Source organism: Pelodiscus sinensis, chromosome 4 (assembly GCF_049634645.1).
Source record: "Pelodiscus sinensis isolate JC-2024 chromosome 4, ASM4963464v1, whole genome shotgun sequence".
NCBI lineage: Eukaryota > Metazoa > Chordata > Testudines > Trionychidae > Pelodiscus > Pelodiscus sinensis.
This window is the reverse complement of record NC_134714.1, coordinates 9,112,531-9,138,216: the sequence shown is the minus strand read 5'-3', so window position 1 is coordinate 9,138,216 and position 25,686 is coordinate 9,112,531. Positions and strand designations below refer to the sequence as shown.

General features: G+C 47.2%; 1 protein-coding gene across 1 annotated transcript in view; it reads left to right on the top strand.

Moving 5' to 3' along the window:
* The first annotated feature begins 342 nt into the window (after positions 1-342).
* GCH1 (GTP cyclohydrolase 1) overlaps positions 343-25,686 on the top strand; it is a 40,631-nt gene continuing 15,287 nt past the window's right edge. Inside the window, exons 1-2 of the mRNA XM_006120119.4 lie at positions 343-1,180; positions 22,330-22,439. Of these exons, the coding sequence (XP_006120181.2) occupies positions 565-1,180; positions 22,330-22,439 (726 nt within the window). The 5' untranslated portion in view covers positions 343-564. The remainder of the gene's footprint in view (positions 1,181-22,329; positions 22,440-25,686) is intronic.

Genomic DNA, 25,686 nt, shown 5'->3' with positions numbered 1-25,686 from the left:
AGCTGTGCTCCGTCCGGGCCCATGTCGGCCCACAGTGGCTGAGTAGGGGCGGAAGGGAAGCAGGCAAAAGAATTGATGAGAGGAGTGTCCCTAGGGCCGCTGCAGGGCTTGACTGCTGCCTGCTTCGCGCTCTGCGTGGGTGGGACGAGTAGCCAAGAAAGCAGCCCTCCTGTACAGCCCGGCCCCGATGCTTGTTTCCAGCGGGGCAGGTGCCTCCCAGGGAAACGCCTCTCTGCCTATTGCACAGGCGTCTGGCAGGGACTGGTGCCTGCGCTCCCGGAGCTCAGCGCTCCCAGCGCTGTTACTTTCACCCCCGGTGTGAGCGCAAGGGAGAGGACCCAGCCCGCCTAAGGAGGGGAGCCCGGTTGGGGACGCACTGGGCTCCGGCGCCAGAGCCAGGCGGCGCCCCCTTGGGCACAGCTGCGCCCCCGCTGCCAGCTGGACCCTCCCAGCGCCTGGGGCGGGGAACCTGCCGGGCAGCCGCGGCTTCCGCCTGCTCCAGCCTGCGCGCCCTGATCCACTTACAGGCAGCCGGGCAGCGTGACGCACGGGCCGGGGCGCCCAATGGCAGGAGCCGGCCGCGCTATAAAGGGGGGGACCGTGCCGGGAAGGGCGAGCGCAGAGTCCCGGAGCCGGTCCTCGCTCAGCGCCAGCGCTTCCCGACGTGGGGACCCCGGCCAGGCGCGCGGGGACGCGGCGCGCAAGGGCGCACGGAGACCCGGGGACCCCTTCCCCTCCGGCGCGCAAGGGCGCACGGAGACCCGGGGACTCCTTCCCCTCCGGCGCGCAGGGGCTGCCCCAGTCGCCGGGGGTAGCGCGATTCTCTCCTGCCCGGCCCGACCCCCAAGTCCCGGGCGCCCGGGGCGAGCCCTCGGGCAGATGGAGACCGGGAAGCCGCGGGCGGTGAGCTACAATGGGTACGCGCCGGAGGAGCCGCCGCCCGCTCCGAGCCGGCCCCTGGATAAGCCCCGCTACTCGCAGTGCCTGGACAGCTGGAAGGAGGAGCGGACCCGCAGCGAGGAGGACAACGAGCTGCACCTGCCCAGCTTGGCCGCCGCCTACACCACCATCCTGCGCTCGCTGGGCGAGGACCCCGAGCGGCAGGGGCTGCTCAGGACCCCCTGGAGGGCAGCCACTGCCATGCAGTTCTTCACCAAGGGCTACCAGGAGACCATCTCAGGTATGGGGGTGCATGGGGGCCCCATCCCCTCTCAGGAAGGGAAGGTTTGGGAGGGCAGGGGGACCCCCCCATCACCTTGCCTAGAGAATGCAGGTATCTAGCAAGCCGGGACAGCCGTCATTGATCGGCTCGGTGTGGGTGCAGGGTGTCTCCCCTGTTGGGGGCCCAGCTGAGATACTGAAGTTGAAACGGGCAGGAGGGCTAGTCCAGCATCAGGGCTAGAGAGGAGGAGTCAGACAGGCCCTAAAGGGCTGTTCTTGGAGGCTAATGACAAATAGTGCCCCTGAAAAGGGGGGGGGGGAGAGTAAAATGTGTTTGATTCCAAAAAACTTTCTCTAGCTTAAGCACTGTGTGATGCCACCGCCTAAAGCAATCCAGCGACTGGGGTAATGACTCCTGACCCTGTCTAGAGGTGAGGAAATGTGGGGAAAGTTGTCTTCAGTGATTCATCCATGATGGAATGGAACAGGATGTCCCCCCTGCTTCCCCCCCCAGCCACTCACTCCAAGGTTTACTTTTGATTAAGCAAAATAAATGCTCCATGCAGTAGTGGAGTAAACCACTGCGCGACAAATCACGATGGGAAAATTTACTCTTGAAACATCCTTGCAATAACCTTTCACAAAACTTTCTGCTGACTCAAACAGCTGTCAGAGCTAGTAGGGAAACTCCCTGGGGTATAGGGAAGTATTGTCATTTTGGTCCTCTGACTTCCTGCATGCTCTTGGTCTATAGGATGATTTAAAAATGTCTCCTTCCTCTTATCAGGTGTGCCTGAACTAGGAAAAAAAAAGTCATAAGGATTTCATGATGCCAGGAGCTTTCAGGGTAGGTAGTGGAAGCAGTGCCTACCCTGACTTGAAATAGAGTATATTTACCAGGGTTGCAAGCATTCGCTGAACACCTCTGCCAGTTTTGTCTGTTTTCTCCCAGATCTGGCCAGTCTTCACGGCACCGTGAAGTGTGGAGGTTTTGGTTTTTTGAGAGCTTGGGCACTTTTTTTAACCCTTTTGGCTCAGTTGTTTGATACCTGTGTAGATTTTTGGGCTTGCTCCATCAAACCTGAGGTGTCAAGCAAGGCAAAATAGGCAAATTTTAATATAAGCCTCTGTGAACTTGGTTTTCTTTGAAAGGATTTTAAAACTGAAATCTCTGATGTAATTTTAATTGTGGTCTCACCATATGGTGTTCCACCATAATATTGTCCATTTAGTGCCATTTAACATTTGACTTCTCAATAGGGATGTTAACGTGTACCCATGTATATGGCTAATGGATAAGCCTGGGCTCTTTGTTTAACTCTGTTATACTCCCCCCATCCCCTGCTGCCTCTGTATCAGACGGCAGGGCAAGACAGAAGCTGGTGTGCATGGGGAACTGGCTTGTAAGCACCTGCCAGTTAGGGATGTTAGCGTATAGTTAAGTAAATGATTAACTGATAAGCCTAGGCGTATCGGTTAATCCTATCGACTGCCCGCACTCCCCCGCTGCTCCTTGCTACCTATCAGAGGTGCTCTCCGGTGTCACCTGCCACCCCCTGTGCCGCTGCCTCTATCAGAGAGCGAACTATCAGAGGAAGCAGTGCGGGGGGTGGAGGCAGTGGAGGCTGCCACGAAGCAGCCTCTGTCCGTGAGGGGGAGCGGAGGGGGTGTCCAAGCTCCCTGCAGACAGAGGCTGCTCTGCATCCCACAGAGATGTTCTTTTTACACCTGCCTCCCCTCGCGGTCCAGCTCCCACCTGCCACCCCGCACTGCTGCCTCTGATAGAATCCCTAGTGTAGGGGTGAGGAAACTCAGGGGCCAGATGCGGTCCCCGGCTTGCCAGAATCTAGCCCCTGAAGCTCAGGGTCCCCCTCCACATTGGGGAGCCTGTGCTGTTGCTCCAGCCCCCCTGTTGCCCCACCGCATGGCTGGAGCACACAACATTTACTAGGCTGCCCCCCCCAGGCTGTGGGGATTGTGGGTAGTGTCCTTCTTCTCAGTTGGGGGGGGGCCACATGAGAGAGGGTTTTTTTCCTTCTCACTTTGATTTTTCAGTGAGTCAGCAGCCCCTGTCCCAAAAAAGGTTCCCCAACCCTGCTAATGCCAGCTCCTGCTAAGCCGCCTGCACCCTCCTTCTGTTACCTGCAGGAGCGGCCTGAGGCCGGCTGTGGCAGCTGGCGCTCCAGGCGGAAGGCACGATCGGCACCCCCGCCTGCACGGCCGTCAATGGCTGTGACGTCATTATCGGGCACCCGGGCCAGTGCCGCCCAAGGCAACTGCCTAGTTTGCCTGGGCTCACGGGCCGCCCCTGGTTACCTGTTCACAAAAATAAGCATATTTTAACATCCCTTCTTCTCAAGGGCGTAGGTATGAAACTGCTGCTTTCACAATGTTTTTCCTTTTCTCAGTCCCTTACCTTGCAAACTATTTGCAACTAAATCTTCCAGGTATTTGCTTTAAACTTCCATACTGCTGGCTGGGCTAAGCAAGAAGGGTATGTAGCCCCCTCTCCCTGTCTAAACTCTTTGGTTAGAGACCGATTCTACAATGTCTGTACAATATCTAGTGCAACAGGGCCCTGTCCTGACTGGGGACTTTAAATGCTACTTTAATGCACATAATAATACAAGGATTTGGGGGGAAAAAAACAACCCAAAACCTCTCTGCTGCTCGCCACTCTCAAGTGAAAAGTCTTGGAGGGGCAGCTGTGTTAGTCTGCGTCTGCAAAAACAATGAGGAGTCCTGTGGCACCTTGGAGACTCTCAGATTTATTAGGGCAGAAGTGAGTTATGTTGTAGCCTAGCAATTTCTGTAGGATTCAAGCGTCAACTTTTTAAAAAGCCTTGTGATTGCATAGGATCAGACAAAAGCAAGTGCAGTTTCCTTCCTGGATCTACAGCTCCCTTGTCTACTCAATAGCATTATCAAGCCGCAACAGTGTGAAACTAACGAGATTGGTTTCATGGCTACTATCCAAAACCGTACGGCATCAGTGACACAATCGAGTTGTGCCAGTGAGCCTCAGAGGCAACAGGTTCTGGCACTCCTTGAAAGGGAGGAGAAACCATAAAACAGGCTGGAGGAGGAAGAGGAAGCTTTCCACCACTTTCTTCCTCCTCCTAGCTACGTTGCTGCTTTGATGGGAAGAAGGAACGTAAGCCATCTTCTCCCTTCTAGTAGCAAGAGGCACATGGAGTCTTACAATAACTGCACCTAGATAACTATGTGAAAAGGGAGGCACGCCACCGAGTTCAGTAACAGTACCCTCCCCTTACCGCAGCCATGTGTTGCATGTGGGACTATGGACTTTGTCTTCACTAGTGAACCATTTCACCCTTGCCTTTCACTAGTGCATTTAGTCTTTCAACTTCTAGTTATTTGCTAGGCCTTTCAAACTCCACTTTATACCCCCAGACTTATGCATTATTCCTCTACCCTCCTAATGAGGGTTCAGAGAGTTAGCTGAGCAAATATATAGATTGTAACTACACATGAGTAGTTTTCCTGATAGTCTTGCTTCAATTCTTATTCTGTAAGAACACTGCCTAGGGTAGAAAACATGGAGATTTTATGATGGGGGGGGGGGGAAAGAAAGTTTTTTTTTATTTATATATAAAATAAAAATATGACTGACAGAGTTTTACTCCTTTTTAAAAAAAGTTTATATATACTTTGTCACAGATGAAAACGTATCTGCTTGCTGGTCCCTGAGAGAGATGTACAGATGTAGGTACTCAATTGTCTGTAACTCAAAGGCAGCTCAAAAAAAGCTAGTTATTATGAGCCGCAAGGTATAGAAAGATAAACCTGGAGACGAGTCTGGTCTGCAGCCCACTTCAGCACTCCCAAAAATGACAGGTGAGGCTGCAGTGTGAATATGGTGCTCGTTTCCCTCATTTTCACACCGTAAGGGGAAGCGCGGTCATCTTCCAGCTGCTTCGCTCCTCTTCCCCTCCCTTGTCTCTTCTCCACTTCAGCACTCCCAGTTAAACCCCTAGTTTTCTTCTTCTCACCCTGCCTGGTGGATGGTTCTCATTTGTCAAGCTATAGGGCCTCATCCTCTGACCACTATGTAAAGTCAACGGAGGTTTCCCACAATAGCCAGCTGCCTCTTCTCTGTGCCAGTGTCCAATCACCACTCCCATCGGCAACCTCAGTGAGAAATTACCGGATCTCTAGCGCGTTCCATAGCACTTCCTCCTTGCTGTGCCCCGTACAGCCTTGTTGGATTCTGTCAGGACTCTCAGTGGGATGTCTCCAGCCTCCATCTAGCTAGGGAGCACCTCATGAGGCCACAGAGCCACAGCACTGCTGTTCAGTGTGGTGTCATAGAGGGTCCAGGGGAGGCTGTGAGTACAAAAAATTAGTTGTTTGCTGCTGATTCTTGTTCTGATGCAGGAACTTTCTCATATGTGACTCGGCCGTTCCCCTTTGGGGATCAGTAACTCAGTGGGTGTCATGGAGCTTGGGAGGATGTTGGGTGTGAGGGGGGGAAACTCATGGGAGAGCTCTTTGGAGCAGTGTTCTGGCAGCCCCTGCCCTAGGCAGAGTCCGCCACGCTCCGAAGATGTGTATGTGGACAGGAGGGTAGAACTGGGTCGCAGTATATTGCAGAAGCCTCTACACCAGGGGGTGTCCAAACTTTTTTCAAAGAGGGCCAGATTTGATGAAGTGAACATGCGTGAGGGCCGACCATTTTGCCTGACATTCTTTGAACCATTAAAATTAAATGCAAATTAACTATTTTATGCAAAGTTTATTGCAAACTGCATACTTTTCATTTCGTCACATGGATGACAAATCTAAACAGGTGTTAAATCACTCTGCCTTTCATATCTGAAGGCCAGATGAAAAAAAAATCCAGGAAGCTGAAATATATGTCAGGAACATTGTAAAGTACATTACATATTATTGGTAATAAAGGTTGTCTGTCAACTTTTAAGTTCAAAAAATATGAACAGGAACATAACACCAAGTATACATGTTGTGTCCAAATATATTTATAACTGATTTAGACCAACTGACTAACTGAGATTTTACAATGTATTCATCTCAATACATATGGATTCGTTGGGGGCCATAAAAGATAGATATTGCCAAATTACCTGTGGGGCCGTATTAAACCGGAACACGGGCCGCAATTGGCCCGCGGGCCAGACTTTGGACATGCCTGCTCTACACAGAAATCCAGCCTTGTGGCTGCTTGTGGTTTTATTTTCAGAATGTTCATTATATTTTTTTTAAAAAGTGAACATTCCAAAAATGACAGGTGAGGCTGCAGTGTGAATATGGTGCTCGTTTCCCTCATTCACACCGTAAGGGGAAGCGCGGTCATCTTCCAGCTGCTTCGCTCCTCTTCCCCTCCCTTGTCTCTTCTCCTCCCCCCTCCCACTCCCAGAATACCCCTTCTCGTTCTCCATTTGAAGGTACACCATCTTATTCCCCTCCCCACACACACACACACTTCTTCCCATTGGCTAGATTGGAAAGTAAACAGTAGTGGCTGTGGGTGAAACCTGTGATTACCTAGCAAAATATGCAGGTACTGAGAGGACTTAAACGTAAGGCTGACACTGATTTGACATGCATAATGGAGAGCCTTAAATGCAGTTCTAGTCAAGGGGATTTTTTTAAACTATAGCTCCTATTTATATCTTAAACACTCCAGAGCAGGGACTGCCTCTTACTATGTTTGTATATCTACTAGTGCAAGGGGGCTTTGGTCTGGTTAGGGAATCTAGTCCCAGCTGTTCTGTGGCTGCAGAGCCAAATCTGAAGAAGGGATTCACATAACTGCAGCTAGTCCAAGTGTATGCAGTGTGGCAGCAGGCTTTTAGAATCACAGATCTGAGATTCAGTCTTCTAGTTATACAACTGGAGAGAGGGGTAGCTTATTTCTAAAGAAATAATTTCTTGTTGTAAATAGTCCAGAGAAATCCCAGATGCTCAATGCACTCAAACATCAAATTTAGGGAAGACCGGAGAGTGTAAGGTCAGGAAAAGCAGAGCTGTCCTTAGAATTTATTTGGCCCTACGTAGTACTGTGAAACTGGTGCCCCTATGCCTACTAGCAAGTGGGGGAATGACAATTTTTTTAAAGATCTGACTTTTTTTTTTTTATGATCTTCAACTCACCAATTAAATATTTTTGAAACAAATTTTAAACTAAGCTTCTGTAGACTAACAGTGAATTCGGGAACCGACAGAATACATCTGGGGTTGGCAAATGCCAGTTAAATTGCTTCATTCCTGCTTGAATGGCTCTTTCACAAGTTCAATGTTCTGCTAATAGGTCAGGCAAACTTTTTCACTTTTAAGTTAACTAGATCCTCTCTGGAGGAAGCAGAGCCACAGAACAGGGGTTAAGATCCAGGGGTGCCCCAACCTTTCAGGTGCCCTATGCAACTGCGTATGAGTAAGGATGGCTTTGAGGAGACGTGCACTGTATAAAATGTGTGACTGTTTAAAATATTCAGTTCAACTCTGTAAATGAAAAGATGGGGGGCCACGTTACTTAGTCAGCTTGATTGGCTGAGTGCTATATATTGGTTCTTGGGTCTGAGTTAGCTGAAAGAGATGGGCAAAAGCCAGAGTTTTCTCGCTAGCTATTTGTTGTGCCTCTGAAGGAGAAAGCAGGAGAGCTCTGAATGCCATCGTACAACTTTGTATGACTGGCATTTTCCAAAGCTCACATTTTAATGTATTCGGTATGTGTAGAATCATTGAACTGGAAGGGACCTTGAGACAGGGACAGGCATAAGGATCTTGCACAAAACGGGGTTTTTGTGCAAAAAGCCCCCGTCCACACTGCTTCTTTTTGTGCAAAAACCCCTTGCACAAAAAAAGGCAGAAAACATGCTAATAAGGAACTCATTCTCATATTTTCTGCCAGAAGAACTGTCAGTGAAGACAAAGCCTTCCAGACAAAACAAACCCAATTCTTAGTCTCTCCCCACCTTCCATAGCTCATGTTTTCTAGAACTTTAATAATTTTTGTTGCTCTTCTCTGGGTCTTCTCCAGTTTCTCCACATCTTTCCTGAAATGTGGTGCCAAAACTGGACACAGCGCTGCAGTTGAGGCCTAATCAGCACAGAGTAGAGCAGAAGATTTACTACTTGTGTCTTGCTTACAGCACTCCTGTTAATGCATCCCAGAATGTTTGCTTTTTTTGCAATGGTGTCCTCTACAATTAGTATTTTCAAAGGTTGATTCACAAAGGAGGAGAAAATTCTGTGGTTTTGCCCTATTCTGTTTCTTTAGGGTGTGTAAGAAAGACCTGAAAGGCATTAAATATTTTTCTGCTTTGGAAACTGCTTTGAAGTAACAGAAATATTTAACCTTTTTGCTTGTATTGTAAGACTTTAATGATTCAAGAGTAAATTTGACCCTTAACTGGAAAACTTTTTTGCAAAGAACCATGTTTTAATTGGCTTTAGCAACTATTTAAAAACTGGTCTGACCCAGTGTGGCTGCTCTTATGTTTGCACTATAGACCTCTGTCAGTTTAGCTACATTGCTTAGGGCTGTGAAAAATCCGCACCCTGCACGATGTAGCTCTACAGACTTAACGCAGTCTCCATAGGTGGTCATGTCGATGGGAGAACGTCTCCTGTCAGCATAGCTACTGCCTGCTGTGGAAGAGGATTAACTACACTGATGGGAGATGCTGTCCTGTCAGTGTAGAAGCATCTACATTATCATGGCGCAGCTGTCTCGGTGCAGCAATTTAAGTGTAGCATGGCTGGAAATTCACATCCTGTACAATACTCAATAAATCAACCCCTGCTGGATTGATCCTGCTGCTTCATCCATCTGGCCAGTAGTGAAGACAATCCCTTACAGCAGGGGTGGGCAATAATTTTTGATGGGGAGTGGGCCCGCTCCAAGATTTTGGTTAGTTGGTCAAGGGCCGCACTTTTCTAGGAAGGGGTGCAGTGTCTGGGACGAGGATGGATGCAGAAGGGAGCTTGGGGTAGAGAAGAGGATTCTGGCCTATGGAAAAGGGGTAGGAAGGGGTGCAGGCTCTGGGAAGTTGTGATCTTGGGCGTGGTGTTGGGAGAGGGTTTCTGTGGTGACCTGGGGCAGGGAGTTGTGGTGTGGAAGGGGGTGGGGTGCCAGAGCCAGGCTCTGACTAGGAGGCGTTCGCCTAGGTATTTCCGAGCCAGCAGCACAGCAGGGCCCTCCCTGCTTGAGGAAGCCCCAGGCTGCTCACAGAAACTGGCTGTTTTACCTCTCTGTGCTGCGGTGGAGGGGGAAACTTCCATGCTGCCCTCACCCCCAGCACAATCATTGCAGCTCCCATTGGCCAGTTTCCAGCCACTGGGAACTGCAACACTTGTTCTGGGAGCAGTGGCAACTCACAAAGTCTCCCCTTCTCCATGGCGCAAAGAGGCACGTGAAACAGCCAGCAGCCCTGGGGCAGGCAGGGAGCCTGCCTGAGGGCCCTGGTGGGATGAGCCGTGGTTCAGATTTGGCCCATGGGCTGTATCTTGCCTGCCCCTTCCTTAGATATCTACTACTGTGTACATCCCATGGCCATTTTGGTAGTGATAACTGTACGGATGTGTACTACGACTACACTCATGCTTATGTTCTGCAGCCATATATTATTGGACTTTAGTTATCACAAGAAGAATTATAACCAGCATCTAGTTTTGATTCTGGGTTATACATTGGCTCTTGCTTAGGTGTAAATGCTTCTACACAACTCCTCTGTATTGGCGTGTTCTAGAATTCTCGAAACGAGCTCTTATCTTCTCTGACTTTTTTCCCCAATGATGTGAAGGGAAATCAATGAACAGCAAATAGAGAAATATCAACATTCTGATCCAAAGCTAGTGAAATGGCTGTCTGCGGAGAAACATTCTTTTCAAACAAACTTCCTGTAGCAGTCAGGATCAGGTAGAAACTGGATTTTTTTAAAAAAAATATCTTGTCTTAAATTTAATTAATTAACATTTCCCACAAGACACAGACTGCTAACTGGTTCTTGGAGTACATTGTATCTGGAAAATTGTAAATTTTAATTAGATTTTCCACATATAAAAGTAAAGTTGAGTAATCTGTCAGCAGATGGTTGTCTGTAATTCAGTGTTTGTATATCTGGTTTAGACTACCCATAAAAATTCTCTTTTTTGTTTTGGAGAAGAAGGGGACTCTCTTTATTCAATTTTCTTGGTAGCTGATGCCTGTCAGGCTATTAAATTATCAAATGTTACCAAGTGCAAACTTATTAAAAAAAAATACACAATAAATGAGCAAGCATAAGCTAAAACGTGTGGCTACCACTAAATTCAAATTAGAAGTCAGCAAATCTGAAGATTTAGGAACCATTTTTGCCAATCAAACTAGAAGGGTGAGCGTTCTGCTATGGTGAAACGTCCACAAAGCTAATTTTAAAAGATGAGCAGTAACTAGACGGTTCTTGTCTGGCAATCCCACAGCAAAAACCAAGTCAGGCATTTGCAGAAGGAAAACAGCTTGTTTATATGAGAATGTTGAAGCACTTTAAATAAAACAGTATGTTCATGAAGGACTGTAACTGTTTTAAAAATTACACCAGTCATGCTGTTGCACACCTTTTGTTGTACAGAACAGCCCCCAAAATATGGTGGTGTATTATTTGTCCCTCTGCTTAACGCAGTATTTACTGACTCTGTGCTACCTCAAAGTTGTTCAGTGAAGAATCTTTATTTGTAGTAATAAAATACTCTTGACATACATTTGCTCACATTTTTAGATGCAATTGTTAAGTAATCCTACTTCCTGAGCATGTTATGATTCAAACTGTAACACGTGTATGAGGTTTTTTTATTTAATCTTAATTACACCATGATTCTGCCCTACAGAGCTCTCATTTTAAGGCAAAACAAATGACATTTGGACTTATGTCCAGTACCAATTGTACACGGCGTAGATTTCTTAGACTTTTGGATGGAGAGTACTGAATAAATATCATTTTGTTGCTATTTTCCAGAGGGAGCAAACTCATAAGTGCCCAAAGCTGGGTTGGTTTGCTGAGACCTGTATTTGCTAAACATCACAATGTAAAAATAGCACGTCTGTAGCTTAAATAGACAGTTTGATCAGCCCAAACCACCTTTATCTAAGAGATGGAGGGTTACCTTTTTGTTGTTGTTGTTACTGGAGACAAAAGGTGCATTGTACAAACAATCTGTTCAAATTAAACATTATTTGTAATACTGGATCAAATAAGTTTTCAAATGCTGCTTTTCATACAAACTTACATGCTACATCTACACTGGCATGATTTTCCAGAAATGCTTTTAACGGAAAAGTTTTCCATTAAAAGAATTTCGGAAAAGCGCGTCTAGATTGGCAGGACGCTTTTCCGCAAAAGCACTTTTTGCTGAAAAGCATCCGTGGCCAATCTAGATGCGGCTTTGTGCAAAAAAGCCCCGATCGCCATTTTAGTCATCGGGGCTTTTTTGTGCAAAACAGTACTGTGCTGTTTACACTGGCCCTCTTGCACAAATGATTTTGGGGAAAAACTTGCCAGTCTAGACACAGCCACGTTGTTTACCAAAAACAGTACATTTGCAGAGGTGTGTAATATTTGTTATGAAAACCATTAATATCAATTGACTTCTCCTGCTGGAACATATTCCTTGCTGGGCATGATTATATAATAGGATCAAATTTCCCCACCCCTCTCCCCCATGTACTCCTGTGCTAAGACTCAAGGCTTTTTATCTACTTTTTCTCACTATTAATGCTTCAAATTATACTTGTTTGGCAAAACTTTTTTGGCTTTATATACTAACTGAATTTTTAAAATCTGTATTAGGTCTTTAATGAGGAAGATCCTCTATTTCCTCTTATGCTGCCTTTCTAGTGCATTATTTCAAAGTTCAGTTTTTACTGGGTCTCATGATATTATGGTAACATTATGAAACCCTTTAATGAAATCTTGATACATTTTAATGAGTCTCCACATAATCCTGCTCTCCCTCAAATTAGTCTTTTAAGGATACAATTATTAATATGAGAATTCTGAAATCTTGGTTACATCTGAGAATCTGTAATAACTGCAATCTTTCATATGAATACACTCCAATCTCGCGGTGCATGCAGAATATGTTAATAGGAAGCCAAATGAATCTGTACAAATGACATGCAATATTGATGTTCCGCGCATTTTGACTTCTCTTTTTTTCCATTTTAATACAACATATATAATTATAGTTATTCTTCAGACTTTGCTTTTACAGAGGAGGGATTAGCCCTTGTTCCTGAAACAATTCCATCTGAGGTGGAGCATGTAGTTCTATTCCTTGTGAGAGGAGATGACAGACAAACTTTGTTTCCCCTGCATAACATTCTTGCCTACAGGAGTCTTACAATGTGAATTTGATGCCTGTTTTAATTCTTGTATTGCTCCCTTTTTTTAGTTATGTTGTCTATTTAGGCAGCAATGTTTCAGCCCATGTATCCTTTAGTTGGGAACCTCTTCCCTTAATAAAGGTTTCTTGAAACTTTGAATCCTGTGGAATCTCTTCTTTCTGAAAACTTTAGACCATTACAATGCCACAACAAAACTAAATTATCTGCATGAGGCTGTGAATTATTACTGTTCAATCTGTTTCAGTAAAAAAAAAAAAAAAAAAAGAAACCCTGACTGCTTCTGTGTCACTCTTCCTTATTAAAAGCCACTGTAACATTCATGCCTTGCTTGTCAAGAATGTTTTCTTTAACAGCAATCACCTCCTAACACGAATATGTGGCTAGAGCAAAGATTTCAATCTTTGGTTTATTATTTTGCTGCTTTCCCCACAGCAATTTAGGGTTTCGGTGGCATCCTGAAATTACATTAGTTTCAAATCAATACAGTTGTTGTTTCCACCCACACCCAGTACAGCCATAGCTTGTGACTGGAGTTTGTGCACATTCTTTTTTTTTTTTTTTTTTTAAGTCTATCATTCCACATCACTGAGCACAATCAAATCTTACCACCCCACTGAGTTCTGCCAGCGTGCCTTAATCTTGACCTGTACAGACCACACCTTATTGGATGAAGGTTGTTCCCACTCATTCCGTGGCTTCAGAGATTGCTTAAGCAATGTCAGTTGGATCTGGACATCCTTCTCAGTCCAGTGCCTATAACTGCAGAATAGTGATAGAAATGTAGCTGTGTTAGTCTGGGGTAGCTGAAGCAAAATGCTGGACAATGTAGCACTTTAAAGACTAACAAGATGGTTTATTAGATGATGAGCTTTTGTGGGCCAGACCCACTTCCTCAGATCAAATATTTGATCTGAGGAAGTGGGTCTGGCCCACGAAAGCTCATCATCTAAAGACTAACAAGATGGTTTATTAAAGTGCTACATTGTCCTGCATTTTGCTATAACTGCAGGTGAGATCACAGCTGTCTTTGACTCCGTCATCTAAAGGAGAGTGATTATCCTACCTTGCCCTCGAATATATTAAACTGACTTGATTAAAGATGCTTGTCTGAATCTCAGGGTGCTTGTTAAACCCTATTGGACTTTTCTGTGAGTGCTTCTTGCTTTCCCTCTTTACCTATAACTTTAACATATGGAGATAGGTATATCTCTTAGAGCTGAAAGGGACCTTGAGAGGTCATTGAGTCCAGTCCCCTGCCCTCACAGCAGGACCAAGTACTGTCCCTGACAGATTTGCCCCAGATCCCTAAGTGGCCCCCTCAAGGATTGAACTCGCAATCTGGGGTATAGCAGGCCAATGCTCAAACCACTGAGCTATTCTCTCCCCCTGCTCCTCCTGTTCTTACTCACTTTGCACTGATCCCTAGGGAAAGGGAAAACTATGCTGCCTTGCACAGAGTAAAAACTATACCTGTGTTTCAGAAGCAGCAAGAGGCTAACTGTTGCTTAACGTCGTTGGCTAATCTGCCTATTAGAAGAATTGTATCTGGAAATCCCTGGGTTAGCAAGTATTTCCCCTCACACTAGAAATGCTTTTTGAAATGAAAGGGCCTCTTTGAAACTTGACCATCAGCTGCTTTGAAAGTGGCTTAGGTCGGAGCGAAAGCTGCCTATGTGCTTTGCATGTTTCCACGATCACAGCGGGTAGTCGAAGGAAGCAAATTCAAGCGTCAAAAGTGTTTGTAAAACTGACCGAATGCAGCCGGTTGCTATTCTGCATCGGGCTGTCATCTCTCATTCTCTTGACCTATCCAATCAGCTGTCAGGAGAGGCAGATTCTGCCCTTGGTTGCCAGAGGTGATTTTTTTGCTTGCCTGTGTCACATGAAAGCCATGCAAATAGTCTCTATAGCAACAGGTCCTCTCTTTCCTCTGACGCAAAATCCCGAAAAGGTCTCTTGTTCCTTGTTTTCATCTGATTCTCATTTTGCTTTCATCCGCTATTAGGCTGGAGATAAAGGTTTTATTTCGCATCTGCCTGAGCTGCTTCTCAATGGATGCCCACTGTTAGTTTTACGACACATCAAAGTCTCCCCAGCAGTACCTTAATTCGGGATCAGAGGAGGAATTGTTGCTGTGATACTTAAAAGATTACACCTAACTTTACGTCTCGTGTTTACTTAGTGCCTCCCTCCCCCCGGAAAGTGTCTGTGTTTGATCTGAACTGTAGCTGTCATATTAATACAGTATGTTTGGAAAGGGCTTAAGTGTTCAGCTCAATTAGGTTTTCTCTAAGTTATCTTTAGGCGCTCGCAATTTCCCTTTCCTTTGTGGCTCTCTCTGTGGCTGAAGTAGAATAGGTATCTTGCAGTGGAGGGCTTGCAAAAATGTAAGGGACAAACAGAGTTCTTTAGAGCTTCACAGATCAAGAGGAATACCTCTCTTCCCTCATCTGCTACTGGACAAGATACAAGAAATACAGGGGGGTTCTACGAATGGGAGAGGGGCTAGCTAAAGTGATGGAGTGCAAATCTCCAGGTGAGGGGGGGAGTGTTTTTCTTTCAGTTAAACCAAAAAAAAATCACACTATAGAAGACAGGAAGCCTTAGTCTGGGTCCCTGCCAGACAGCATGTCCTTGCACAATACACCTGAGAACTGTTGTACAACTACTGTGGCACTTGTATGAAATTAACCCTGTATTTTGGGCCATTGAAAGCTCTCAAGACACCTTAAATACGTGGGGCTTTTTATCTGTTAACCATGGTGAATAAATGGAATATAGTAGTTGAGACTAAATCTTCTATCCCCACCTTTTTAGTTTTTGATTTAAAGGGCTAATGTGTCTTCCCCTCCCCTTTCCTTCCCTCCACTCCCCCCTAGAACAATTAGGATAAAACTATACTAGCTCTTCCAGCACAGAATGATGCAACTGACTAATGGTTACAGTTCTCTTCCTAGGACAAGTATAAGCTCTTGGGTGAATCTATTAAGGCAGAGGAGGGGAAGGTTGGGAGCTACTGGCCCACAAAAAAAAATCAGTTGGGGGGGCCATATGTGAGAAGCAAAACTGCCCCTCCCAACTCTCACTGACATGGTCCCAAACGGTGAGGCAGAAAAAAGACACTATAACATGAAGTGGTGGGTGAGCAGACCACATATTGATGTTCTAGACTGGGGCTCTGGGCCTTGTGCCTGTATGATTAGGGTTTCATTCAACACCACGTTGGTGGGCTGGTTACAGAGATGAAAGTAGTAAGCCAGTGCAGCACTCGGGCAAGAAGCTGGCCGGCTGGATGGGGCACTCGGCTGCAGTGGGAGAGGTGAGGGCTTCCTGCAGGCTAGAGGGGCTGGCTGGGGGCACCCTCCCCCCTCCCATCCAGGGCTGCCCCAGCCCTGAGCCCCCACCCTCTGCCACCATTTCAGGGGGTGGGAGAGCTGCAGCTGCACATACCAGGTCCCTGATGCTTTTCTTCTCCTTCCTGTGACTAGGAAGCAAGGGGAAAATGCAGAGCCTGCTGTGTTCCTCCTTTGCCGCTCTCCTGGGCAGGTGGGAGCAAGAGGAATGCAGCAGGCTCTGCACTTTCCTCTTGCTCCCTAGTCAGAGGAAGCAGGAAAAGCAAGAGGGGACTGCTATGGGTGGTTACAGCTCTGGCACCCTTGCCCCCCTGCTCTCACTCCTACACACACCCCCAGCCCTTGCCCTGAATTTTGCACCCTCATTTTCCCCTGCTGAGCCCCTCATCATACCCCCAACCCTGACTGCTGCACCCCTCACATCCCCTTTTAATTCCTGCACCCCCTCCACCCCAACTCTCTGCCCTAAGCCCCCCGCACTCCACCCCATACTTAAATTTCTTACAGGTTGTGATGTTGTGGGGGTGCTGTCTGCTCTGTAACCCAGGCTTCCCCTGCGCTGCAATGTGTGATCCCACTGACTCACCCGCATGTGTATTGGCCCAGACATCTAGTCCAAGCTTGAGCAGAGAACGAGTCTCTTCCCAGAGGGAGACACAAAGGAAGGGAGGTGGAAACAGCCACCTGGCTGGGGCGCAGTGTCTGGGGGTGAGGCAGCTTCTGGCTGAGAAACACGAAGGGAACAGACTAAGCTGAGTGCTGACCCAAGGGGTCTGAGGCACCCTGGCCCTGAGTCCCAAAACCACATCATGGCTGTGCTGTATCCTGGAGAAGCAATAAACCCCTCTATTTTACTGGCTGGTGGAGTCTGTTCTGGCTGCTATGGGGATGCAGGATCAGGGGGAACCCCGACACCGTCACACAAGTACTGTTCTATCACAACCCATCCCCGCTTGAGGGGAGACAACGGTACCCGTAAGAAATTAATCGCAAACCCCTCACCCTAAGTCTCCCCACAAGCGGGGATGGGTTGTGATAGAACAGTACCTGTCCGAACTCTCAGTGACTTTCACTCCTGGCTGGTCACCTCAGACATATATGGGTGATACACAACTCCCCAAAGCCAAATTTTATGTGCAGTCGAAAATGGGAGCACGTACACTGGGAGGCTAATGAAAACTATAAGGAACTCCCTAAAAGCTAGCCGAGTCGACCCGAACCCTTGGGAAGTTGCTGTGGCCAGGAAGGCTGTAGCCCTGGTTGTCTGCAGTTAAAGCCATCATGTCATAGAACAGACGGCACCAAGGAGAGGCGGGAGCGAAGAAAGCAAGCTGTGGCAAAACCGTGCTGCCACGTCCTGCAGATCTGTGCATATCCCTCATCGGTTCGCATTCCACTGATTCTCCTATTTCAGCTGCAACGAGAGCCTCCAACGAGCAAGTTGCTCTTCTTTTCTGTGCCTCTGTTCTGTCTCTTTAGATTGTAAGGACGTTGAGACAGGGACTGACTGTACAGTGCCTGCTGCACCAGGGCCCTGATATCTGGTGGGCTACAGCAGCTAGCTCTAGCTTGCTTTATCTAACCCAAAGCAGTCGTCCGTGAGCAGCCGGTTACTGAGTATAGTCACTGCAGACTGGTGCCGCCGTGAGGCGTGCGATGCCACTTCTTGCCGGACGTCAGTTTTACAAATCTGGATTGTTCTCAGCAGAAAGCAGCCTTCAGAGGAAAAGCAGCCTTCAAACTCTTCACTTGAAAGCTTACTCTCAAAGTCTGAGCAGAAAGGACGCCTCGCAGCAGGGTCAGGCTGCTTTGGAGAGATTCTTTCAGTTAGCTAACCCTGCCTATTGGATATGAGACCTGGAGCTGTTGCCTGCTATGCAGCCCTATCAATTCGGGGTGTCTGTGAGTGTGAAAGAGCCCGGAGCACTTGGCCACGACCACCGCTACTGCAGCAGCGGCCAGAGCACTGGGCCCTTTAAACTGCTGTCAGAGCTGCATGGTGCTCTCTGGGCAGCGCTGAGGGTTAGGTGGTGGTGGTGGGGGCATCATGGTCTGCATAGTGCTGAGGGCTGGCTCCCCCCAGCCCCGCCCCTTCCAAGGGCACAAAGTAGCACCCCTCCCATCTTTCCCAGTGAAGCTGTCAGGTCCTCTGTTCACTGTGTTCGCACTGGCTTCATGGCACTCCCCTTCTGGTCCTGAAAGCCTGGGGGAGGAAGGATGGTCTCCTGGCCAAAGCACTGGACTGGGTTCAAGAGATGGGTGTTTTAATTCCTGTGTCTGCAACAACCACTCTGTGTGACCATGGACATGTCACTTAACCGTCTCTCTTTCTCTTTCCATCTGTAAAGTCAGGCTAACACAAATCTCCATTACTGTGTAACTTGGCCCTACAAAACTCCCTGGTCAGCGAGCTGCTTTTGATGGAAGCGTAGAAAGGTCCTTTCCATGGACATCAATTTCTTCTGACTAGCTAGATGCTGTTCCCGCTCTCGTCCTAGGGCTGTGCCTGGGGCCTGACACCGGATGTATTCCCAGCAAGAACTTACTGAATTCTCAGCCATTCCAAGCCTTCTGCTTGACACTGCAACAGCTTTGGTTGTAAAGCTGCGTCTGACATCACTGCCGGCCTGTCGTGAACAGCAGCTGCCAGGTTCAGGCAATGCCAGTGGCTTCGCGACTAGCCATTGGGCGGAGCATCCGTAATGCTTGGTGCGGCCCCAGGCCTGCTCTGGGATCCTTTTTGCTGAGTCTTCTCAGCAGCGCTCCGAAGGCAGCATTCACTCTGACACGCCCCATTTCTCACCTAGATTTGATATCCCACGTCCTGTGCAGTGACGGGTGCTGTAAATTCTCCTGTTTGCTCAAGGTCGCGTTCTTCAACATCGTGTTTCCGAAGGGTCCATGAAGAGACAGCGGGTGAAGGCAACTGAAGCCACGCCCCTTCCCCCAAAGCCACGCCCCTACAACAATCCCTGCACCCCAGCCAAGCCCCATGCAACCCCAGCTGAGGGCCAGAGCTGCTGTATGGCATGGCCCCAGCCTTCCCTGGGAGCCGGGCTGCCTTGCACCATGGTCCCAGGCCCTCCCAGGTAGCTGGGCAGTGTAGGCAATTTTAGGCAGTGCCTTCTCTGTCGCCCATGAGAGAGAGACTTTGTTGCCATTACATCATATCCTCCCCATTCCATCCTTGCTGCCCGTTAGCCTGCTTTGAAGCTGGATATCATCCAGCTTCCATGCTAGCTCTCCGATGCTTGGTGTATCCCAAGCAAGGGTAGGAGTAAGAGCGCCTGGCACTTTATCCATAAGCGAAACTCCCCAGCTTTTTGGTGAGGTGCTTTGTCAGTTAGACAAGTACGACGAGTGACCGAGAGAAGCGGGGGAGAGAGAGAGATTCATTCTCTGTGTTCTGCTTTGGCTCAGTAGGAGAAACCACTGGGTCCTGGCACTGTGCAAAGCTCCAGGGAAGAAAAGTCTGAAGGCGGAGGGTGGGTATACAGGAGCAGAGCGCAGGTGCTTGACTTGCTGGTGGAGTGAGGTTGTCCGAAACAGGGAGCAAAGCGAGGAAGGCGTGATGGCTTCCATAGGCGAAGACAAAGATGAGGATGGAGCCATCTGAGCACCATGGAAACGAATAGAAGTCATGCTGCTCAACCCCCTAGTCCACAGCCTAGGACGCTTAGATGGAGAGAGCCCAGCCAAGGGCCGGCATGGAGCTGTGGAGCACCTTGAAGGGGTGGACAAGGAATGTAAATTGATGCAGAAAGAAATGGGGAAAGTGAGCGGATGGCCCCTCTTCTTCCCCCTCTGCTATCTTCATAGGTGTGGACAGCTTTCCTCCTGCCAGATTGCTCATGTCCCCTAGACAGGCTAGGTGCTCCTGTTGTGGTGCCTGCAGTGGGATCACACCAGTTCTGTTGCCCTCTCACTGGGCTTAGGGTCACTGGATGCTTGTTTAGTAGGCCAGTCTCAAGAATGTGCCAGGTAGCAAACTTTGCCAGCTGACCGGTAGAGTGGGCCTGCTGGCACTTGGTGCTTTTCTTGGCCCTTATGGTTCAGGATTGCTGTACCCCGGAGCAGCACCACCCCAGCCACTGCTGCTGCTGGGCTCCAAACACTTTCCCCTCCCTGCTTTGCTGGCACTCCATCGCCTGCTCCTGCTGCTTGTCACCTCTAATGGAGAAACCCTTATCCTTAGGAGGCGTGTCCCCTTTCCACTGCCAGCATCTCCCCTCCACCGCTGCTGTGCTTGTAGGAAGGAGACATGGCTTAGAAGCAGAAGGGCCCCTGTAAAGAAGCTGCCCAACTTGGTTTGTGCCCTGCCCGTGGAGACGTGACTCTCTCAAGTCCCGGCTTGCTGCTTCGCAGGTCACAAGCCGTTCTTGGTAATGAACACAAAGAAACAGCAGAATGTCGCAAATGCCGGTTTCCAGGGTTACCTGTGTACCGCTGATAGCATGCAGGAAATTAAAACAGTCTGCCCTGGCGATATGTTATCGGCACCAGATGGCAGCAGTAGGGGGATACGTGTGTCCGAGGAAGGCATAAAAGCAAAGGCGGCTGGCACAACTGTTGAATTTGTACATTAACCACTGAGTCGCTTGAAGACGAAAGCAAAGCTTTTAATGAAGTACAGTCCCTGGCTTTATTTTTATGGCACAGGCTAGAAGTTACATGGGGCCCCACTAAATGCTTCGTGCTGGATAACACTGAGGCCTCCACGGGGCAGGCGTGTTAGTAGCAATGGGTTGAGTTATTGCCTCTGAAGTGGCCATATGTCCCTCTTTAATGGTTACCCGTTAGCCCTCCTCTTAGTTGGAAGCTGGAACTAGCTACTGGAGTCTATGGCAAAGTTCTTCCTGGCACAAGCAGAACAAATTACTGCTTCTGGACGTCACTGATTTAGATGGTTGGCCTCTGTGCGTGTCTCTATTTGAAAGGCGCTATCTCGCTCTTTGCCTTGGGGCCTTTTCTTAGCACCCATTTCACATCTGCACAGAACCCGGCTTTTCAGAACTCTCCTAGAAACAGCAATGCCCACATGACAGAGCCCGCTCCTGGGGAGCTGGTATGAGATTACTTCATTAGAAATAGACTGAGGCTCAGAGTATTGCTCTCCACTGCAACCAGCAAAGTCACCAGGCATAACAGTCAAAAGTTGCCCATTAATACTAGAAGAACCAAGTATTTGTCGTCCTGCCACACACTTGTATTTCCCCCCCCCCCCCTTTTTTTTTAATTAACAGTCCTCCTCTTTGGAGATGAACTGTGCAGCCAAGTTGGGGTATCCATCTGTAAAGCCAATGGACCCAGGTTGTTGGCTGGTGGGATTGAACCTGCGACCTCAGGGATTAAAGCCATGTGCTTCTCTAACATGAGCTAAAAGCCAGATGCCTCTCAGCTTAGGCTGTAGAGCAGACTTCATTCTCCTTTGTCCCTCTGGGTTACAGCTCAATAACCCTGTTGGCTCTGCTCCATACTACGCACTTCCTGGGAGAGCATAAGGAACCAAACAGACAAGACTGTCAGTTTCTCAGACCTATAAACCCCAGTAGTGGTCTTGCTGAGGCACTAAGAGCTCTGGACAGTCTAACCAGCTGGTACCTTTGCAGAGGCCTAACTGTGTTGCAGGACGTGGTGAAGTGTCTAGTCAGACTGTGAAAACTGAGCTAGAAGATACCTTGATGTGTTTCATTGCTGTTCTTCCCCTCCCCCCCTTCCCTTTTTGATGCTGGTTTTCAAGTATCTGGAGACCCTTTTGCCTCGCCTCTGAATCCTAAACCAGTTTGACCTTGCCAAGTGCTGCATGCAGGAACCAATACAAAGAGAAGGATCTTGATAACTAGGCCTTTTTCAGCATTGATTGCAGACAACATATAATATGTCTCCATGCCAGTCAGAGGTGTGAATGCAAGATGTGTTGCTGTACCTGAGCCAAAGCAGTGAAGCCATGGCAGCACAGACTAGAAACTTGGATACCTACCTACTGTCTGGGGTGGCTCACAGCTTCCCAGCTGTGCTTGGAGCTCCTCAGATCAAAGCTAGCTGGGGACATCGACACTGAGCCTCCCCTCTGGCGGCCAAGTAGACTACCTCATTGACGCCCCCATTCTTTACTTCCTAGGTTACTCTTCCCATTCCCACCAACCAGTGGATGTGTTCTGTCCTCTGAACAAATTTGACTCATTAACAACGCTTAGTGAAGACACATTGTCTCTGGTGTGTGCGAAGTCTGACACTGCACTGTTATAGTCATAGGTCAAGTGACCAGTCAAGTTGCTTTCTTAGTCTATGGTTCATGGCTTTACCTCTGGGCCTAGTTTTGAGAGTCTTAACTTTCAAGAGCTTTGGTTGGCTGAGATATACCTGGAGAAAGGGACCAGAAAAACCAGAATTCCCCACATTTACGCACATGCTAATTTATATATAATCTCTGCAAACATGTAATTTCAGATATCCTGAATGATGCCATATTTGATGAAGATCATGATGAGATGGTAATTGTGAAGGACATAGACATGTTCTCGTTGTGCGAACATCACCTGGTTCCATTCGTTGGGAAGGTAACTACCTAACAAAACAGATCCTGTGGTATAAACTACAATTTCAGTCTCTCATTCATATGTGGTTTGGTATCTGTCTTCTTTTTAAAGCTGTAACTATTTGCAGTCATTGACTCTCTACATTATAGCAATCTTCAAAATACAAATTCTGAAGATCACCTTCCTGGTAGTTTTCTATGGATTTAAGACCCAAACATATGTAGTGCTCAACCTTTATCAGTCTAACGGTTTCTGACATTTGGTATCCAAGCTCTTCATGAAGCAGCAGATAGCCTTCAGGGCAGATGTCTTGATATTAAACCAATGCGCCCCAGACGTCGGCTTTGATCCATTACAGATTACACTAACAATCTGAAAAGCCAGCCAGTGCGTATTCGTCACAGTAAAGTGCTGCAGACTGTGCAAACCTTGGGTTACTGTGCTCTTCTAAATGAATAGAAGGGCCCAGATTTCCAGGAGCAACTAGTGATTTCTTTTTTGGGTGCCTAAATAGTGGCAGCCTAAAAGGGCCTCGATTCCAGACCGTGCTGAATACTCTTTGAAAATCAGGCTTTTAAAATCTCAGATTGGACACTGTAAAACCGAGGCCCCCAAGCTAAAGACCGTGGTCTCAGTGGTGCTCTGATGGCCATGCCAGCTCCAGAAGTACCAGAGGATGGAGGATCTGCCTAGCAGTGTTTCCCCACAAAGCATAGGTGTTCCCAAGGCCTGTAAAACTCTTATTGATGCCATTGGTGTTCCAAACTATATTTTCTTGTAAAATACCTGCAGAGAAGCCCAGTTATGTATATTTCTGAGGTAGCATCATCTCATTATTGTCTCCTCTGCTCACTCTGCTATGTTTAAGGGCATGTCTTCATGGGTTGATGGACATAAATGTGATAAATCGACTGCCGAGTGTTCTCCCGTCAACTCCAGTTACTCTACTAAAACAAGAAGAGTAAGTGGAGTGGACGCGAGAGTGTCAGCTGTTGACTTACCACTGTGAAGATACCAGGGAAAGCAGACCTCAGTACGTTGACTTTAACTACAGTATTAATGTAGCTGAAATTGTGTAACCCTAGGTCAAAGACCTGCGGTAGTATAGACAGGCCTAACTCTGGAAAGTAAAGAGTCTTCTTTCTGTTCTTAGCTGTCTATTTGCCTATACCATGGAAGATGTATGTGTTTCTTTCTCATTACTCTGTGGCAGCCTGTACATTCGTTTTACATTTAGAAGTTTAACCTGTGTGATTTGGAGAAATCCCAAGCACTGAGTTGGTCCTTTTGCTCTGTTCTCTCCCCTTGTGCTGTCTGGACCTTGATTGTCACAGGAGGTTAGCTAAATGACATGAAGTACTTCTGAGTGTTGTTAGACTAGCTGTTCTTCTGTTGGGTACATCAAACATGCTGCAAATGCTCTTCAACAAATGATGTGTTGGTAGCTCTGTCTAAAAATTCACAAACAATAGACTAGTCGCACCTTAAAGACTAACAAAACATGTAGATGGTATCATGAGCTTTTGTGGGCATAGCCCATTTCTTCACATAACAGGAGTGTCCTATGAAGAAGTGGGCTGTGCCCATGAAAGCTCATGATACCATCTACATGTTTTGTTAGTGTTTAAGGTGCAACTAGTCTATTGTTTTTAAGTTTTTCCTGTTAGGGTACGTCTCCAATAGCCCCCTAGTTCGAACTAGGAAGGCTAATGAGGACAACCGAAATTGCTAATGAAGCGTGGGATTTAAATATCCTGCGCTTGATTAGCATATTCCCGGCCGGTCACCATTTTGGAAACTGACTAGCCCAAAGTAACTACACGCGGCAGAGAAGCGGGATTCCGAGATTAAACCCCTTAATTCGAATTAACTATTACTCCTGAGTAACAGTTAATTCGAACTAAGGGGTTTATCTCGGAATCCTGCTTCTCTGCTGCATGTAGACGAGGGCAGTTACTTCGGGCTAGTCAGTTTCCAAAATGGCAACTGGCTGGGAATATGCTAATCAAGCGCGGGATATTTAAATCCCGCGCTTCATTAGCAATTTCAGTCGCCATCATTAGCCTCCCTAGTTCGAACTAGGGGGCTAGAGTAGAGGTACCCTTGCAGACTAACTCAGGTACCCCTCTGTTTGAAAATTCACAGTTAAGCTCTTCTCTCAGGGCAATGAAGTCATTGCTTATTTCCAAGTACCTACTGCAAAACCATGTCTCATACTTTGATCTAAAACATTTCCCGTCTTTCAGGTGTCAGTTGGTTGATTACCCAATAGAAAACTGATAGGAGTGAGCTAGTTTATGATACCTATTGCCACAGGTACAAGCAAAATAGCATTGTGAAAGGCCAGTCTTTTAGGGAAAATGATATGAAATAACCCTACACTGACCCTTTCCTACTGCTATGTGGTGGCAAACATGTTCTTTTGTACAATGATACACCAATGGGTTATCTATATTCTGCTCTAACTATAAATCCACTTGAATGCAGTAGCTGGTCTCACAACCCTGTACTTGACAATTCTCAGATTTGTGCTGAGAAAAAGCATGCTTTTAGGACCGTCTTTAATAGTGAGAACTCTACTGTTTTGGTATTGGCTGTTTATTAAATATGAATGCTCAGACGGTAAAAGCATATTTGATCAGCGTGGAAGGTGGCTTTAATTTCAGTATCAGTGTTCCAAGAATTGTTCCTTAATTCTCTGCTCAAGTGCATTTCAGTCTGCACACTAAACACTTCTTGCCACATGAGCTCTCCTATTAAAGTGAAAAGGATAGACTTTCTCCAAATGATTTTTTGTTTAGGAAGACTGCATCTATTTTAGCTTAACTTTGCTGTGCTGAGGAATACTAAAACAATCTCTCTCTTGCACCTGACTTAAATTCTGCACGTACTTTGTAGCCATCCTCGGACTGGATATAAAAGCTCAAGATTATGCTTGTAAGAGTTGTTTTGACCTTTTACAAAACTCTTGCCTACTTTAAACAAAGATGCTGAACTCACCAGCATTCTCAGTCTCTGATACACTTGGCATTTTTTAAAACGTTTAAACTAAACTAAAACCAAAACTACCTAATTTAAACAAAAACCCTACCCAGAGTCTAATTACGTGTAGGAGAGGATGCAGGCAGAAGCCCAGCAGCAGAGTGGGGGCTATCCTGTTTATTGCACCCAGTGTAGCATGTATTACCTGCCCTATGGACAGGTAGCATATGGGTGCATTTGATGCAAGGAGCTCCTGGCCCTCAGAGACCGCATATGGATTTTGGAG